Source organism: Arachis hypogaea, chromosome 6 (assembly GCF_003086295.3).
Source record: "Arachis hypogaea cultivar Tifrunner chromosome 6, arahy.Tifrunner.gnm2.J5K5, whole genome shotgun sequence".
In the NCBI taxonomy this organism is placed as follows: domain Eukaryota; kingdom Viridiplantae; phylum Streptophyta; class Magnoliopsida; order Fabales; family Fabaceae; genus Arachis; species Arachis hypogaea.
The window spans coordinates 346,092-363,544 of record NC_092041.1 but is presented as its reverse complement, the minus strand read 5'-3'; the positions used below and the strand labels follow the sequence as shown (position 1 = coordinate 363,544).

Sequence of the window (17,453 nt, the reverse complement as noted above, 5' to 3'; positions counted from 1 at the left end):
AGTGATGCATATAAATTGAATTTGACCAATTCAAATTATGCATGCATAGAATATACTACTAAATTGAATCACATTGTTTTGAATTATGCATGCAAGGATGTCACTAGTAATTCGAATGAGTCTATTTCAATTTATACATAGAACAGTCTTTATATAATTCGAATTTGGCTTATTCAAATTATCAAGCACCCACATATATAAATATGATGTGAACATGAATTTCTTCCATTAGAGTGAAACACAATGGCTAGTGAGGAGAGTTTTTTAGTGTTTGTGCACTGTAGAGGGTCGATTAAGAAAAAACATGCTCTGGTATTAAGTTTACTAATAAGGATCTCCTCAGTGTTTTTCTGAAATCTACAACGAGATTCGCTAAGTTCCTAAATTCTATAATCCAGAAACTGGGGTTGTAAGGCGTGAAACGGGTTAAGAAGTGATTTTATCGCATTCCGATTTCAATTTTTCAAGATGATGTGAAATACGATTCGTTTGTCATAAGGAGTGACGAGAATTTAGAGGTTCTGTTCTATTGTCGTCGGCAGTTTTCCGAGGTCAGGACACCTGAGCTGTTGGCCAAGTTTGTAGATATAGTCTCTAGCTCAGGTGGTTCGAACCGAAATCCCCAAGCTCCAACAACGATAGCTTTTTCTAGTTCGAGGCCTGTTGGTGCCTCTTCATCCGTGCCTGTGATTGCACCTCAGGCAATGGTGGTTGCTTCCCTGTCCTTTGCAGCTGATCTCAACTGCAGTGGTGACAGAGAAGTTGGTATTATTGATATGGTCCCGGTTTTATTACAGGATGGGACACTGAATGGTATAGATGATGTATTGTCAGATGATGATGACGCTGATGATATGGAGCCGGACATCATTGCTGATGATAGCGGGCATGATATAGCAACGAATAATCCATCTGGGGTTGGTGGAATGTCCAGCTCAGGGACTCAGCAGTACCCCCACACTTTTTATCTTTGGACTTGGATGCCATGAGACAGGAGGGGATTCCTGGCAAACTTGTTGGGTTTAGTGCCAGAGATACACAGGGTACCAGAAGTCTATCAGAGTTTCAGGTTAGTCAACAGTTTCAGGACAAAGAGGAAGCCGTGTTAAGCGTGAAGACCTATAGCATCCGAGGCGAGGTACAATACAAAGTGGTGGAGTCCGATTATTGCAAGTACTTTGGAAAGTGTAAGGAATTTGGCAACGGGTGCACATGTTTGATTAGGATCAGTCTCTGCCAGTGTAGAGGCATTTGGGAGGTAAAACGGTACAATAGACCCCATACTTTTCTGGCCACGTTGATCTCGAGTGATCACAGGAGTCTTGATTATCATGTGATCTCAGCCTTCATACTGCCAATGGTTAGAGCTGATGCAGTTGTAGGTATTAAGGTATTGCTGAATGCGACAGAGGCACATTTTAGGTTTAGACTGACTTATAGGAGGGTTTGGTTGGCTAAGCAGAAGGTCGTGGTATAGATTTATAGAGATTGGGCACGAGTCATACAATGAGTTGCCGTAATGGGTCCTTGGTGTGCAGATGACGATGCCTGGTAGTATTGCAATATTGAGAACGAGTCCTGTACGAGTGGGTGGGTAGGTGGACCAGTCGCAAGCCTATTTTCATCGGCTTTTTTGGACATTCCCAACGTATATTAAGGCATTCCGGCATTGCAAGCCATTGGTCAGTATCGCTGAGACCCACCTATACGGCAAATACGGGGGTATGTTGCTAGTTGTGATTGCACAAGACAGAAACTCCAACATCTTGCCTATTGCATTTGCATTTGTGGAGTGTGAGAATGCTGAGTCATGGTCATTTTTTCTATCCCACCTCCGCCAGCACGTGACTCTGCTATCGGGTATTCTGGTGATATCAGATCGACACAACAGTATCAAGGCGGCACTTGAGGCTTCTGACAGAGGTTGGCTACCACCTGTTGCATACCATGCATTATGTATTCAACATGTGGCATCAAATTTTTCCTAACTTTTAAGGGCAAGGATGCACATAGGCTTCTGGTGAATGTGGCACATGCCAAGACTGAGGTTGAATTTGATTACTGATTTGATATTCTACAAACTAAAGACCCTGCCATGTGTGATTGGGCTAACAGGATTGAGTATGCGATGTGGACTCAACATCGGGATAAAGGTAGGAAATTCGGACATATGATGACGAATATCTCCAAGTGTGTGAATTCGATACTGAAGGGAGTGAGGAACCTTCCTGTTTGTTCACTGGTGAAGTCCACGTACGGCAGGTTGGCCGAGCTATTTGTTTGCAACGGGAGAGAGGCAGAGGCTCAACTGAGAATCGGACAGCATTTTAGTCAACATCTAATGAAGGCTACAGAGGATAATCTAAAGATATCAAGGTGTTTCACAGTAACTTTGTATGACAGAGATAATTCTGAGTTTACTGTCACCGAGACCATGCCTACTGGGTCCTTCTCACTTGGTAGTTACAGAGTGTCACTCAGGATACAGACATGTGATTGCGGATATTTTTAGGCACTTCATTATCCATATTTTCATGTCTTAGCATGTTGTGCGTATTCACGGTTCACTTGGCATCCCTATGTGCATCAGGTGTATCACCTTAGCTCGGTGTCCAGCATGATGGGATTCACCCCTCCGGTCCCTGAGGGTTTTTGGCCACCGTAATGGACTCACATTCATACGGGATTCCTCCAAGAGGCGTACGACTGAAGGGCGTCCCAGGACCACCAGGATTCGGACTACCATGGACGAGGCTGACCCGAACAGGCCAAAGAGATGTGGACTATGCAAACAGTCAGAACACACACGTAGGACGTGTCCACAGGGCGGTGTCACCACGGGTACCAGAGTCGATGTTTAGTCGTTAGTTTCATATTTTCATTTAAGTATGTTAAGATTTCCACTAATCCAAAAACTCGTGAGATGGGCCTGGGTCTGCCATGACATCAAATCGAAGGACATGATCTGCCCGGTCGTCTCAATGAAGGTGCCAAAATTACAAGCTGTATGAGAACCACCGATCACCACCTCTGCCATCCTTCGACATCAAGAATTTGATGTCGAGTGCGGCTCGTGGTTGAGGCTGTACTCCACCAAACTGTAGTAACACCCGATCTATCTGGTGCCGCTCGATCACAGTAAAATAGATCAACGTTGTCACGGACCTCCATAATACCGTATGCTAAGGCTCCAATATCTCTGGATGCACAATCTGAACTACATCATGAGAGCTATACGGCATCCAAATGAACTGTGAATTGAAGTAGTTATCAAACGTCACCATTAAATATACATTGTTGCCAACATAAGAGACATTTAATCTAGATAGAGTGGTTGAAATACTCACATCCCCAACCTGTAAGAGGTCTATCCTGAGCCTCTAACTCGCAACTCGAGGTCCCTTCTCGCCCGCTGTAGGGTTGTGACCTAACCACCTGCAACCCAAACACAGGTTATCACTAAATGAAGTTAACACAAAAAAATTGTGACAAATATAGCGTTTGAATAGAATACTGCCTCGAGGCCACTCATATTCAGCGGGTCTGAATTCAAGGAACCACCAGAAGATCCATGACTGAAGCAGCTATAATAGTCTGGCTAACTTCACAACATGTCTGTTCGCCGCACGACATAGACACTGGTATAACCATGACAGAGCAGCTGATCCCCAACTGTACCTACCCATGTCCTCAAGCCTCGCTACGTATGGCAGGCACCAAATGTGAATGCAAGTCCGGACTTGTCGCCAAATAGCTGAGTGTCCAACAGCATTATGATATAGGCCCGGGCATACCTCCTAACAGTGGCCTCATCGGCACCATCAGAAAGATCTCCGAATGTGTCTTGAAACCAATTGCATCTCACCGTGAACTTGTCGATGCAATTCGCAGGAGGCAAAATAGCCAGCAGCTCCTCGAACCACGCCCAAGCTGGGCGACCACCCTCGATGTATCGCTCAAAATCTGTCAGGCAACCACTGACATAATGTCCATCAATCGGCAGCCCTAACTAGTACGCCACATCTTGCAGTGTAATCGTACACTCCCCGAACGACATATGAAACGTGTTCGTCTCCGGACGCCATCACTTGACGAATGCACTAACCAGCGGCTCATCCAACCTAAACCAAGTTTCGTTCAACCTCACAAGATGGTATAAACCGGCCATCTGCAAGTACGAAACGATCCTCTCCTCCAGACGCATACCCTGCTGTTGTCACATGCTCGTAATACATCGGTGGGACTGCATAAAGAACGTAACAGGTTATCTCTCAACTCATAACATATTTATATAACACATCAACTAACGCATATCTTAATCTAAAAAATACAACTTGTACACAACCAAATAATGTTACACATTAAAATGCAAAATAACATCACATATATACATCAAACTAAGACCTAATAAAAAAATATTTTCTTAAAAATAGTATAACATTAACATAAAAATTTACTTCAATTACTACTATTCATGTTAACAAAAAAAAATCCTAATCTAAATAAATTTCACTCCGCATTATCTTTATTACTCATACTCATCTACTTAATTGTAATCAGTATCCACATTAAAAATTGATCCGTCGAACGTCTAGAAACTAATAAACCACTAATATAACCACTCTATCTAACTTAACAACTGTAAATAATGAATAACATTATAAGAAACAAAAAACAAAAATATAAAAGTAACACATTAAATTCTATTTTAAAAAAAAGTGCGCACTAATCTCTTCATTGATGACACCAGCTATATAGGCGACTCCATCCAAACGATAAAGCCGGTCCGGGTTATCCCCCATTAGCGGAATATGATGTTGAACACTTTATTAGAGTCGTAGGAAAAGACTTTTCTCTGAAATTTGGTGGGGCAGTGGTTTAGAATTGTAGTTCGAATGAGTTCAATTCAAACTCTATTTATAGGAAAAGCTTTAGTAATTTGAATGAGTGTGATTCGAATTACCTTGGGCTGCCTATACTATGGGTAAATTGAAACAGCCTGTTTCAAATTACCATGTACATCAAACCATGGGCAATTTAAATTTGGTTGATTTGAATTAGTGTGGCTCACATGCATGTATTAATTTAGTAGTATTTTCCATGCATGCATAATTCGAATCGGTCAAATTCGATTTATATGCATCACTACTAATTCGAATTGGCCTGATTCAAATTAGTGTTGGGTAGTGTAATTCGAATAGGACTCATTCGAATTACATAAGAATGTCCGAAAAATATATGTAACGTTTTTGCTTTTAGTTTATTTGTATAATTTTTGTCTCTATTTGATTTAATTGTGTATTTTGCTCTATTTTTAATTAGGAGAACTAATTTCTTTTGCAATTAATTAATAATTTTGTTTAGATAATATCAAGCTTTTGAAAACGGAATTGGGTTATTAAATCAGTAAAATTAAAAATTTAAAAATTTAAAGATTCAACTGAAATTTAATTAAAATTAAATTAGATATAATATAATAATATATTTATATATAATATATATATATATTTTAATTTTTATTATTTTAAATTGATTAACTATTAAAAAATAATAAATTAACTGATTCTTTAATTAATTTTTTTTATTCTTTGACCGATTTATTGTCTCTAATTTTTTATTTGTACCGAATTAATTTACTACTCGATTTTTGTTAATCCAATTGAACTAATAAGCTCAGTTCGATCCTCAGAACCACCATGATGATATATGTTGGTCCTCTTTAGTCTTTAATTCTAGTGGATGATATTGGGGACACTACACTACTCAAATATATATGGACTTGGACATACGTAGTTCAATTCACTGTTTATAAAGACCTACCTTGACCATGTATTTATGTGCGTGTACAATGCATTTACCATAACTAGAGTCTGCTTTATAATATTTTCCATGCACATTTTTATAATAGGATATGTAATCTATTTATTTGATAAAATATCTAAAATGAGAAAAGAAAAAAGGTAAAATAAAATAAGAGAGTGATAGATAGAGTGAGGCAGGGAGCGACATAGAAAGAGAGGTAGGTGATGGTTAATTACTTGACTAGTTGACATGTGACTGTGTGAGGCTCCAATTCAATTCTACCATTGAATTGGAGTGACTCGTGCCTACTACCACCTGCCCTGTGTCAGTGCTAAGGTAGTAAATGTAACACGGTCCCTGTTCCAATCTTCAGGTACCTTCATTCAAAACTTCACCAAACCCCCCTTTCTATTTACTCAATAAAGAAATCTTATCTTGCATTGTTTTGAATTATTTCAGCAAATTAATTAATGTATTGATTTGCACTGGTGAATGGTGATGGTCTTAAATTTGATATTGAAGCATGCACCGGTACCCTACCTATTCTATATAGCTGGGTATTTAATATAAAGCCTATTAGATTATTATTCTCTCACTCATGAAATTCAAACTCTCGAATTCAAATATTAATTACAAAGTTTCAAGTCAAGAAGAATCAAATAAGTTGATCCCTAGAAATTAGGAAGAGTAATGGGAGACTAATATGATGTTTCGAGGGAGATGAACATATATACAAGCTGTCGGAGTAGTCTTAAATGAACAGTAGTAGCTAGTAAGCTAGCCATCATCACCGGGATTTTCTTCACTGAGTGGGACCATTGACCTTCAAAATCTCCGATTAATATTATTGGTGTTGGATGGTATTTGGTATATACTAATAAATAAAATTCATGTCACAAGTTATTTTAATTATAATAACGTTAGAGACAAAAATAATAGATAGGTAAATTTTGGTTATATTTTGTTAAATTTTGTTTGCTATCAAATGTTTATTATAATAATTAATAATGATTAATTGCACACATATCTTTGTCATTCCCTTTATCACTAGTCAAACAACATAATTGTACGTGTTCGATGTTCGATCGGCTATTGGTACATGACTTGATTTTTTTTTTTTAGACTTTTTAATGATATCTTCTCTCTCAATAGACCAAAAATTAATAGACTTGCCTATCTTATTTGCACATTAAACATGTTTTAACCAAAATCTTAATCTTAATTACTTGGGTTAGACCTCCAAGAAGTAAATAATTTTAATTAATTATCGTTACATTGTCGGTGTGCTAATACGAAGTGCTTTTTGTTTTTTCTAAAGAACAAAATCAGAAGAGGTAAGATTCTCGTTAAATTTGTCAACATATTTTTTTGTTATTTTTTATTATAAAAATAATAATCTTCACTTTTCGTTCAAAAAGTAAAATATATCATAATATTAAGCGTATTAATAAATAAAATTTTTTTGGGACAAAATGTTTTTAGTAGTTTTAGATATTATTTGACAAACATAAATATTAAAATATTTTTAATAAATAAATTTTTATTAATTCATACATGCAAATTCTAAAAAATATGGATGCAAAATATATTAATTTATGTGTATAAAAAATTCTGATAAATATAGATACAAATTATATATTTTTTGTGTGTAAATTTTTTTATAAATATGGCATATATAAATTATTGCTAACTAATTATTGATCAAAAATAATAATATTTACTGATTATTTAGCATTATTGTAAATAAATATATGCATAAATAGTGTAATTTTTAAAAAGATGGAGATTTATGTGCAATTATTTTAAAGTTGATAATTAAAAATTATTAAATAATTTGAATTTTTTATTAATTTATTAGATAATTTTTTATCATCAACCACATATGAAAATAAGTATAAGTAAGCTTTTATCAATATATATGACAAGATGAAAAGCCATATAAATGATTATATTTCTAATATTATTATTAAGAATTTTTTAAATAAATATTATAACTATTTTTTTAATGTGTATTATATGTAATATTTTATTTTTTATTTTTTCTACCGTAAAAAATAATGTTTCCTTTTTATCATTAATAAATACTCTTTATAATTAATTGGGTTAATTTACTAGTTCGCTTAAATAAGTGTTGTGAGTTTGAATCTTGTTTTATACATGCAATAAATTATTGGTTAGGAGTAAATTCTTAAAAATAGAGCTCTGTTCCTTAATAAATTAGTCTTTAATCTATTGGGTTAGTGGATACGAGAAAAACCCAAAAAAAAAAAGAAAAAAATACTCTTTATAATACTAATTTAATTCGCGGGACCCTTATTGTTAAGGGATCACATTGCATAGTGTACATTGCAATATTGCAAGAAGAATGTGGGAGCTTTCTTAGAACAAGATGGTTTCAATTGCATGCCTTTTAGTTAACTTCTGTTATAGTATTATTTAAATCACTGTTATGTCTGTGTTCATTTATCTTCCCTCTTTAAAAATGAAGGTACTGCATACATATTGATTAATACACTACATATATGAAAAGCCGAAAAACACAGAAATTAAAGATAGAAGTTGCTAAGCTAGCAACCACTTATATATGATAATGGTGAGTAACATGCATGGACGTAAAAAAACGTAAATTAATTAATTAATTAAGGACATACATATATAGAGCGCAAATAAAGTACGACACAGATACATAATAATGCAACACTAGATTACAACACTAACATACACTAATAAGGTACGTAAACTCAAACAAAAACATTCAAGGATCATAGCATCATATTCATGTGTTTAAGGGAAAGGAACAACACCGGTGCCAGTACCGCCACCTAGGCCGCCGCCGAGACCACCGCCGAGACCACCACCACCACCCATAGTACCGCCGAGTCCACCAAATCCACCCATCCCGGTGGGAAGGCCACCACCACCACCACCACCAAGACCACCACCGAGACCACCACCTTGTCCACCACCGTATCCTGCGCCTATTCCAGCAGCGCCACCTCCAAAGGGGAGTCCGTTGTTGCCAATCCCGGAATAACCACCAATACCGCCGAAGGTGACGACGTTCTTCTGGTCATTGAGGCCAGCATCGCTTGGGACGTTTCTGCTTGCACTTGCTGTGGCGACAGCAAGAAGAAGAAGAAGAAGAGACACAAAACAGCACCTAGCCATAACTTCTTCTGTCTTACTCTAAGATAGATGTGTGTACTAAGAGTGCTTGGAGTGTCCTTTTTAAAGGCAAAAAGCTAAGTGTCTTTGCCAAAAGGGGTAGTTGTGAATGGTAAATGACGACTTTAATATCTCTGTAAACGCCTTTGCTGTCATCCAAACCATTATATATTATTAAAAGATGACTTATTTATTACTTTTGACCTTTTAGATCTAGAGTTCTAATACCATATTATGATACCACTCATTCCAAAAGCTTCAGCTGATAAAAAAAGGTGACACTAATACTTATATCTCTAATACTCCATAAACTTTTATTATACATGTTATACAAATATTCCATTAACTCCTCGTACTTTCTCTTAATTAAATACTCACCAACTGTATCAACGCATTTTTATATGCCAAATCAGTTGAATACCAACCCCTTAATCTCTTCTCTCATTCCTTCAATTTAATCCTTTTGCCCTATCTCCATCACTTTTCTAACCACTTTTGCTAAATCTCTTTTTCTTCCATCACCATCACATTCTTTCTGCTACGTATTTTTTTATTTTTCGTTTACACAACAAATTCAAAAGTTTGTGCTTTAATTTGTTTGTCTTAATCACGTATTTCCTTTCCGTACATTTTCTACTCACTCTTTTTTGTTTTGTTTTTATTTTTTTTTTGTTGCAATAACTTTAACGGTAGTCTTTTTATCATTAGAAATGTAGTCTTCTTTTCCAATATATTATCATATGATATTCTTAATTGCTCCATTGAAAACCCGAATTCCCAAGTCACTGAATATTGGATTCCACATATTATATAAGCTATCAAAAACATAAATAAATAAAATTAAACTTCATTTAAGCTATCCTTTCGTTGAAAAAATGGAGTTGTTCATTCTGATTTTGTTCTTCGTGAAAGTCATGCATGAATAATGGTCTCTTTCACATGAAATTCTAACCTGATTATAATGAGTTTGAATTTGAATTTTTAAATTTGATTATTTACCTTAAACGTATTTGATTATAAATAGAGTTCGTAATATGATTTTGGAATGTATTTTATTATAATCTAATTATAGTATTATACCATCAACTTTGATTTTGATGATTTAAGAATTTGTATAAGTAAAAAAATATAGTGACTAATTTTAGTGATAAATTTTAGTATATATTTATATTTAAGTATATATATGTTGATTAATTTATTTTTAATGTATATTTTATATTTTAATATATATTTTATATTAATAAATAATTTAATATATATACATAACATGATTGATATTATATACAGATTAAATTATTCAACTATTTCAGATATATGTGTATATACTCTATTTTGTAATTTTTAGAAATATTAGGTTCAACGTTTTCTTATTAATATTAATTAATAATATTATTTTAGGTTAATATTTTATTTTTATATTATTAAAACTTAAAATTTAGTTTTTAGCATCTAGGATTGGTTAAATATTAATAAAAAGTAATAGCTTTTATCAGTCATATACATTGAGTCATATACATTGTTCATGACTTCATGTATTTTTTCCAATTGAACATACATGTGTGTATATAAAAGGGTAAACCACTAATATCGTTTTTTTTTATATGGTAACAAAAGTACTCTTATTTTTGTTTACGACAACAATATTTTTAAAATATTTAATGTTAAATACATATTTTAAAAATGTGATTTAAAAATTGAATTTTAATGCCATTTTTAACAAACATATTAAAAAAATAAAACATTTTTATTCTTAGAGTTTGTTGATTTGACGCTGATTATATCCTTTTATAATTTATTTTTTCAACGGTCAATATTACATTTAAGAAATGAAAAAAATAATTCTAGAGATTAAATTTTGATATTTTAAAATAATTATTCAAATATTTTTTATAAAATTTTGAATATAATATCTGAATAGTTTACCAAATATAAAAGTTATTTACAACTTATAATAAATAATATTCTTTTTATTTATTTGTGTTGTAATTTAAAATATTTTGAAACTATTTTTATCAATCACGATTTATGATTCTTTAAGAAATTTTTTGTCGTTATCAAGAGTAATTATTATTTTTGACAACGTTCCCAAAATAGGGATAATTTTAATTATTTATTTTCTATATAAAACTATAAATATGGCTGCTGCTTTTTTATTTTCAAAATTATTCTAGAGTAATTATATCATAAAAGCACATCCTCGATGAAGAGGTCATTTATTTGTGAGTAGATGAAAAAAAAGGAAATTTTTTAAGATTAAATTATATTTTGTGGCTAAGACTATACGTTGCGTTTAAATTTAAAACTTTTAAATTTGATCACTAGTTTAAATGCATAAAGAAGTATAGGGAATTAATAGAGTATCTGTACAATGTGTATAATAGGATTTAGAAATGTTCGATTCAGTAAGATATCAGATATTTATTATCCCTAGTACCTGAATAATTATTCTAGATAGTATGAGTGTATTGTGTTTGAGAAATTAGTAATATTTTATCAAGATGTTCATTTTTTAATTTATATTGGGCCAAATAAACAATTCATTGTACACATTATACAAATACTCCATTGACCTCCTAACGGAATTCTGTATGTATATATGTAAGAAAGGTTTTATTTTAAAATTCGGACAGGTCAAATTAACTCTGAAATAAAATTTAACTTATTACAAAAAAAATTACAAAGTCAAATCTAATAAAATATTATCCTTTAAAATTAGACTTATTCTGAGAGTTATTTGAAACGGATGGATTTGGATCTAAGTGTGAGGTCTAAACTTCTTTTAGAGTAGCGTTTCTCGTCTTTTGATGTTGGGATAGATGCAGCCATCCGAGTTTCTCATGAGGAGGTGCAAAATAGTACTTGCAAGGGATTTCGATACTTAAATTTAGTATGAATTTTAGACAAGTTTTTGATAGATTGGGTTCGAATTATACCTAAAGGTGTCACAATATTTATAAGTATAGATGTGGAGTCAATAACCATTTTTTAGAGTAAAAAGGTGGTGGATAATTATTTTCCTTTGGTTAGAGAGATTGTTAAGATCTCCTTTCTAGAGGAATAAGAGAAACCGTAGGAGTTGGTTACTTATTTAGATAAGTAGATTTGCACTTGTATCATTGTGACCGACCTCTACGAGGTTAGATGGGAGCCGATTCACCTGATGTCTGTGAATTGGGCTTTATTCATTTTGGATATGACTAAGTAGTGGGTCAATGTATGAACAGTGTCCTTACTTGAGGCTAAACTTCATTATTGGATCAAATTTAAACATTTTTAGAGGTCGAACTAGATCTCTATCACATTGGATAAATCGTCTTTCTTAAGTTAAGTCGGGTATTTGATGTGTTTATAGAATAGAAACATTGAGTCCTTTCGTAATTATTTGCACATTTTTTTCGATTACTTTAGTAACCGTGCACATCATTAAATGAAAAGGTGATTTGACTGTTTTACCCCTAAAATTTTATATATAATCAATCCATTTTCTATTTTTTTTGGCTTCTTTTTTTAAAAATTTTTTTTCCTCCTTCCTTTTCAAGTCTTTTCATTTTTCTTATTATGGTCCCATTAAGATTTTTCTGTCTTAGTATATTCCGTTACTTAATCTTTTATCAAAGTTGGTTCTTCCTTCTTCATTTTTATTTCCTACAACTATGTTTCTTGTTGGATGATGTGTTTCTGATATTATCATTTTTTATGTTTTTACAAAAATAATTTCTTGTAGTAATCTTTTAGGTTGTTCTTCTTTCTTCTTTCTTTGAAAGTTATTCCACTGTTTATGAATTTATATTGAATGTGGGCTTTGTTTCGTGCCCTAAAATGGTGTTGTTTTTTATTCTGATAACAACATCATTTCAAATTTTAGTAAAATGTGTAACTCTCCTTCTAACAAAATATATTGCTTAAATCACGATATTTCTATTAAAAAAAAGATTACGTAACTTTTCTTAATATTAACTATTTAATACTAAACTTTTACATTACTAACTCGTTTTCGATTTTAGAAAAAAGCCAATAAATTTTGTCTTTATTTTTTAATAATCGTCCATCAAAGATTTCTAAATAATATTATTCATATAATTATTAATAATATATTATAGTTATTCAAATTAACAATAAATACAAGCCTAGCCCCTTTGAAGAAAAACAGAAATTTTAACTAAAAAAAGCAAGAAAAAAATAAATTCTAACAATAATAACTTATCGCAGTTAAACTCTTCTATACATCTGAAGTTTCGTAATAAGTCTTTACATCTGTAACTAAAAGGGTGGAAAATTTGGATAAAAACAAACCACTCATTTTCAGTAGAGAATGAGAATGCCATAAAAACAAAAAATAAATGTACATAACTCACATATCTTTCGAGAATAATTTTTTTTATTAAATCTTTAAAATTCTGAGTCTTATTTTACATGATTTAACAGTTTTTTTCAAATTATATTATTTTAAAATAATATTTAGTTACATTAATCAATCCTCAGTTATATCTGTCCTCAATTACCTCAATTCGGTCACATTTATAAACTAATAAATACAAGTAAGGTACATAATACAAACGTACAAACAATTTATATAAATCAAATAGTAAAAGATTTCACAGATAACATAACTCAACAATAGAAGGCATAACCAAGCAATTCATACAAATACATATTATGAATAAAAAATCAGATTTTCTATCCGCCTGACTAAGATCTACAAGATAGCCATTACTTGTTCAAACCAACAATCTCTGTGTGATCGATCTGCACTCACCTGAGGTATTACTTGAACGACCCGGTGCACTTGCCGGTCTATCTGTGCAAATATTGTGGAGCCAGTTTCGCACACCAAATTTTTGGCGCTGTTGCCAGAGATTGTCCGGATTTGACAAACTACCAGATTATCTTATTGCTTAGATTAGGTACTTTTTATTTACTTTTATTTGTGTCTTTTGTTTTCTTTTTCAAAATTTTTTTTAAAAATCTATCTGTTTTTTGTCTTTTGTTTGAGTCTAGTGTCAGTTCTTAATTTTGGTGTTCTTTGTGTGTCTTTATTTTCTTTAAATTTTCGAAAATTAAAAAGAGTGTTCTTTTTGGTATTCAAGTTGTTTTTGTTTTTTTTCTTTGTTTGGTCTTAAAATTTTTAAATTTGGTGTCTTTTGATTATTTTTTTTTAATTTTCGAAAAAGCTAGTGTCTTTGATTTAAAAATTTTAAGTTTAGTGTGTTTTAGTTGTTTTTCTCTTTCTTCATTAATTCAAAAAAAAAATATATTTTTTATCTTTATTAAAAAATTTCAAAAATCTTGTTTCTTTTTATTTTGATTTAAAATTTTTTAAAGTTCGGTATTTTCTTGTTAATAAAGTCAAAATTCAAATCTTATCTTTTTAAATCTTTTCAAATCTTTTCTTTTAATTTGATTATTTTCTATTTTATATTTCTTTTAAATTTTAAAATTCAAAATTTTTTCAAATCTTTATCTTACCTTATCTTAATTTTAAATTTCAAAATCAAATCTTTTCAATTCTTAACTTATCTTGTTGACTTTTCTTTTCCAATTTTAAATAAAAAAATTTAAAATCAAATCTTTTTCGATTCTTTTATCTTATCTTATTTTCAAATCTTTCTTAATTAGTTACTTGTTTTCTCTTCTACATTTTTTAAAACTTCCTAACTAATTTATCTCTCTTCTTTTCTGAAAATCACACTAAAATTTTCAAATCTTTTTAATTCAATTAATAATTAAAATAAAAACAAAAATATTTTAATTATAGTTTACCTTTTTACTTTTCAATTTTCGAATTTCTCTACCCTTTTATTCAAATTCTTCATCTCATTCCTTTATCTTCATTCTTCTTTCTTCTTCACATCTCACAAGGAGTTCTATATACTTTGATATAAAAACTCCCATTTTCTTTCTTTTCCTTATTTATGAGTAGGAACAGAGATAAAGAACCTCTCTTTGATCCTAATTCTGAACCTGAGAGGACCCTAAGGAAGCGTTTACAACAAGTTAAAGCACAATACTCCGGAAGAGACCTCGCAAAATTTTTCGAACAAGAAATTGAAAGTACAAACATGGCAGCCGAACAGAATAATGAAGGAGATGTAAGGAAGGTTCTTGGTGACTTTACTGCACCCACTTCTAACTTCTATGGGAGAAGTATATCTATACCTGCCATTAGAGCAAATAACTCTGAGGTTAAGCCTCAGTTAGTTAGTCTTTCTGATGTAACAGAATTGTAAATTTTATGGACTTCCACTGGAAGATCCAGATCAATTTCTATCTGAATTCTTACAAATTTGTGACACTGTTAAGACCAATGGATTAAATTCTGAGATCTCCAGGCTTATGCTTTTTCTTTTTGCTGTTAGAGACAAAGCTAAGATATGATTGGATTTTCAACCTAAAGAAATCCTAAACTCTTGAAAAATGTTGGACAATACTTTTTTGGCCAAATTTTTTCCACCTCAAAAGATTAGCAAGCTATACGAAAATATTAATTATACAAAAATATTCAATTTGAGACATACTATTATCTTTATGCTTAAATAGATATAAACTTAAATCATATGGTGTGAATACATGTTTGCAATAATATTCAATTTTCTTAAACGTATTTTCAACATAATGAGATTGAAATAATATCAAATTAGCACTTTTTCTTATTATCTTTATTCTGAGAATAATATTTATAACACCCATATCCTTTATATTAAATTGATGAGAAGATAAAAACTTTTTAGTTTCATCTACCTTTTTTAAGCATGTTCAAAATATTAAGAAATTATCAATATATACACAAACAATAACACCAACATTATTATTAAATTTGCTATATATGTATTTATCAGATCTATTAAAAATCTTAACTTCATCAATTTTTTTTATGTCATTATTTTAAAACTTGCTTTAAATAATAAAGAAATTTGAAAAACTTACATAACTTATTCTTGTTACCTTTTATCATGCAACCTTTGAGTTGATCTATGTAAATTTTTTTATCAAGATCTTCATTTAGAAACGTAATTTTTACATTCATTTGATGTACAACAAATTTAAATCTAAATACAATAATAAATAAAACTCTAATAGATACAGTTCTAATAACTAGAATATATGTATTAAAATAATCTGTATTTTTTTGTTGTTTGTTAACTTTTAACTATTAATCTAGCTTTATATTTATCCATATTACCCATCCAGCTTTAATTTCTTCTTAAATACTCATTTACATTCAATAAATTTTTCATTAGAAGATAAATCAACTCATTCCCAAAACACGGAACATCAGTAAAAGACATAGCGGAATCATTAAAAATAAGAAAAATAACATAATCATCACCAAAATTATTTTTTTTTTCCAACTCTTTTAGTTCTTATATATCTCAAAGAAAGGTGCATTACAAGATTTGATTATGGTTTTAGATTTAAGTACATAAACACAAACACAATATCCAATAAACACAGAATCACATATGAGAGTCCATCAACATCTTTGATTTCTATTAACATGTACTTCCTTAATTAATATATAAAGACTCAAGGTTTTAAAATTTTCTTGTATGTGTGACTAAGTTTGAAACAGAAACATATATATAACAAACCCTAGATATTCTTCTATGGCATTGGCCTCAACAACATTAAAGTAGTGGAGGTTGTGCAACTTGTTAGTGTTGCAAGTGTGAGGAGTGTTGAAGTTAGTCCCACATCTAAAAAAAGCATGGAAGAGTGAGGAGTTTATAAGATGAGAGACCCATTAACTTGACACCTTAAGGTTTTGAATTGGATGTGGTGTCTTCTCATCTTATGTTCTCTCGCTTGATTCCTCCCCGAATCTCACGGGAAGCAAGCATGGCTAAAGGTTTGACTGGAAGCATGCACGATGAGCACGACAGGAGAATAAGCTAAGAGGACGATGGTGGGGGAGCAGAGGGTGTAACACCTTTATACTAAAATACCACGCTTTCATTACGCCACTCTGCTAACAAGGACATTGCAGAGAGACTTGAAGTGGGGTTTCTCTATTTTTTTTTTAATATTTTTAGATTTTGTTTTGTTTTCTTTCCGGTGAAACGTCGTTTTGAGATTTTTCAAAAGAGAAAGTATAAGGAGCGAAGATTTAAAAAATATTAGAGATATGATTATTAGTGTTACATTGTCTTGTCAGGTTACGCTTTTGGAATGAGTGATTTCAGGACATAGTATTAGAGTTTTAGATTCAGAAAGTCAAGAGTTCGAACCTTGGTAACTAGTTTTAAATTCGGTTGGTTTTCGATTCAGTTCGATTGATCGACTCTTGACTGATTTTTCAATTTATAAACTATTTTTAACATTTGTTGTTTTTAGTGTAGACTGAATTACGTCTAACTGATCATTTTAAACTAAATTTTAAAATCATAATATTTATATTTAATAAATTAAACTAAAAATAATTTTAACATGTACAAACAACAAATATAATGATAAATTTAGATATTAAAAAATATTAGAGGTCAATACTT

General features: G+C 31.5%; 1 protein-coding gene across 1 annotated transcript; it reads right to left on the bottom strand.

The window, feature by feature from the left end:
* Window positions 1-8,348: 8,348 nt before the first annotated feature.
* On the bottom strand, window positions 8,349-9,083 carry LOC112806034 (uncharacterized). The gene has a single exon (XM_025848351.3). It carries the CDS (start codon window positions 8,968-8,970, stop codon window positions 8,587-8,589), a length of 384 nt encoding a protein of 127 aa, XP_025704136.1. The 5' UTR covers window positions 8,971-9,083; the 3' UTR covers window positions 8,349-8,586.
* Window positions 9,084-17,453: the final 8,370 nt, after the last annotated feature.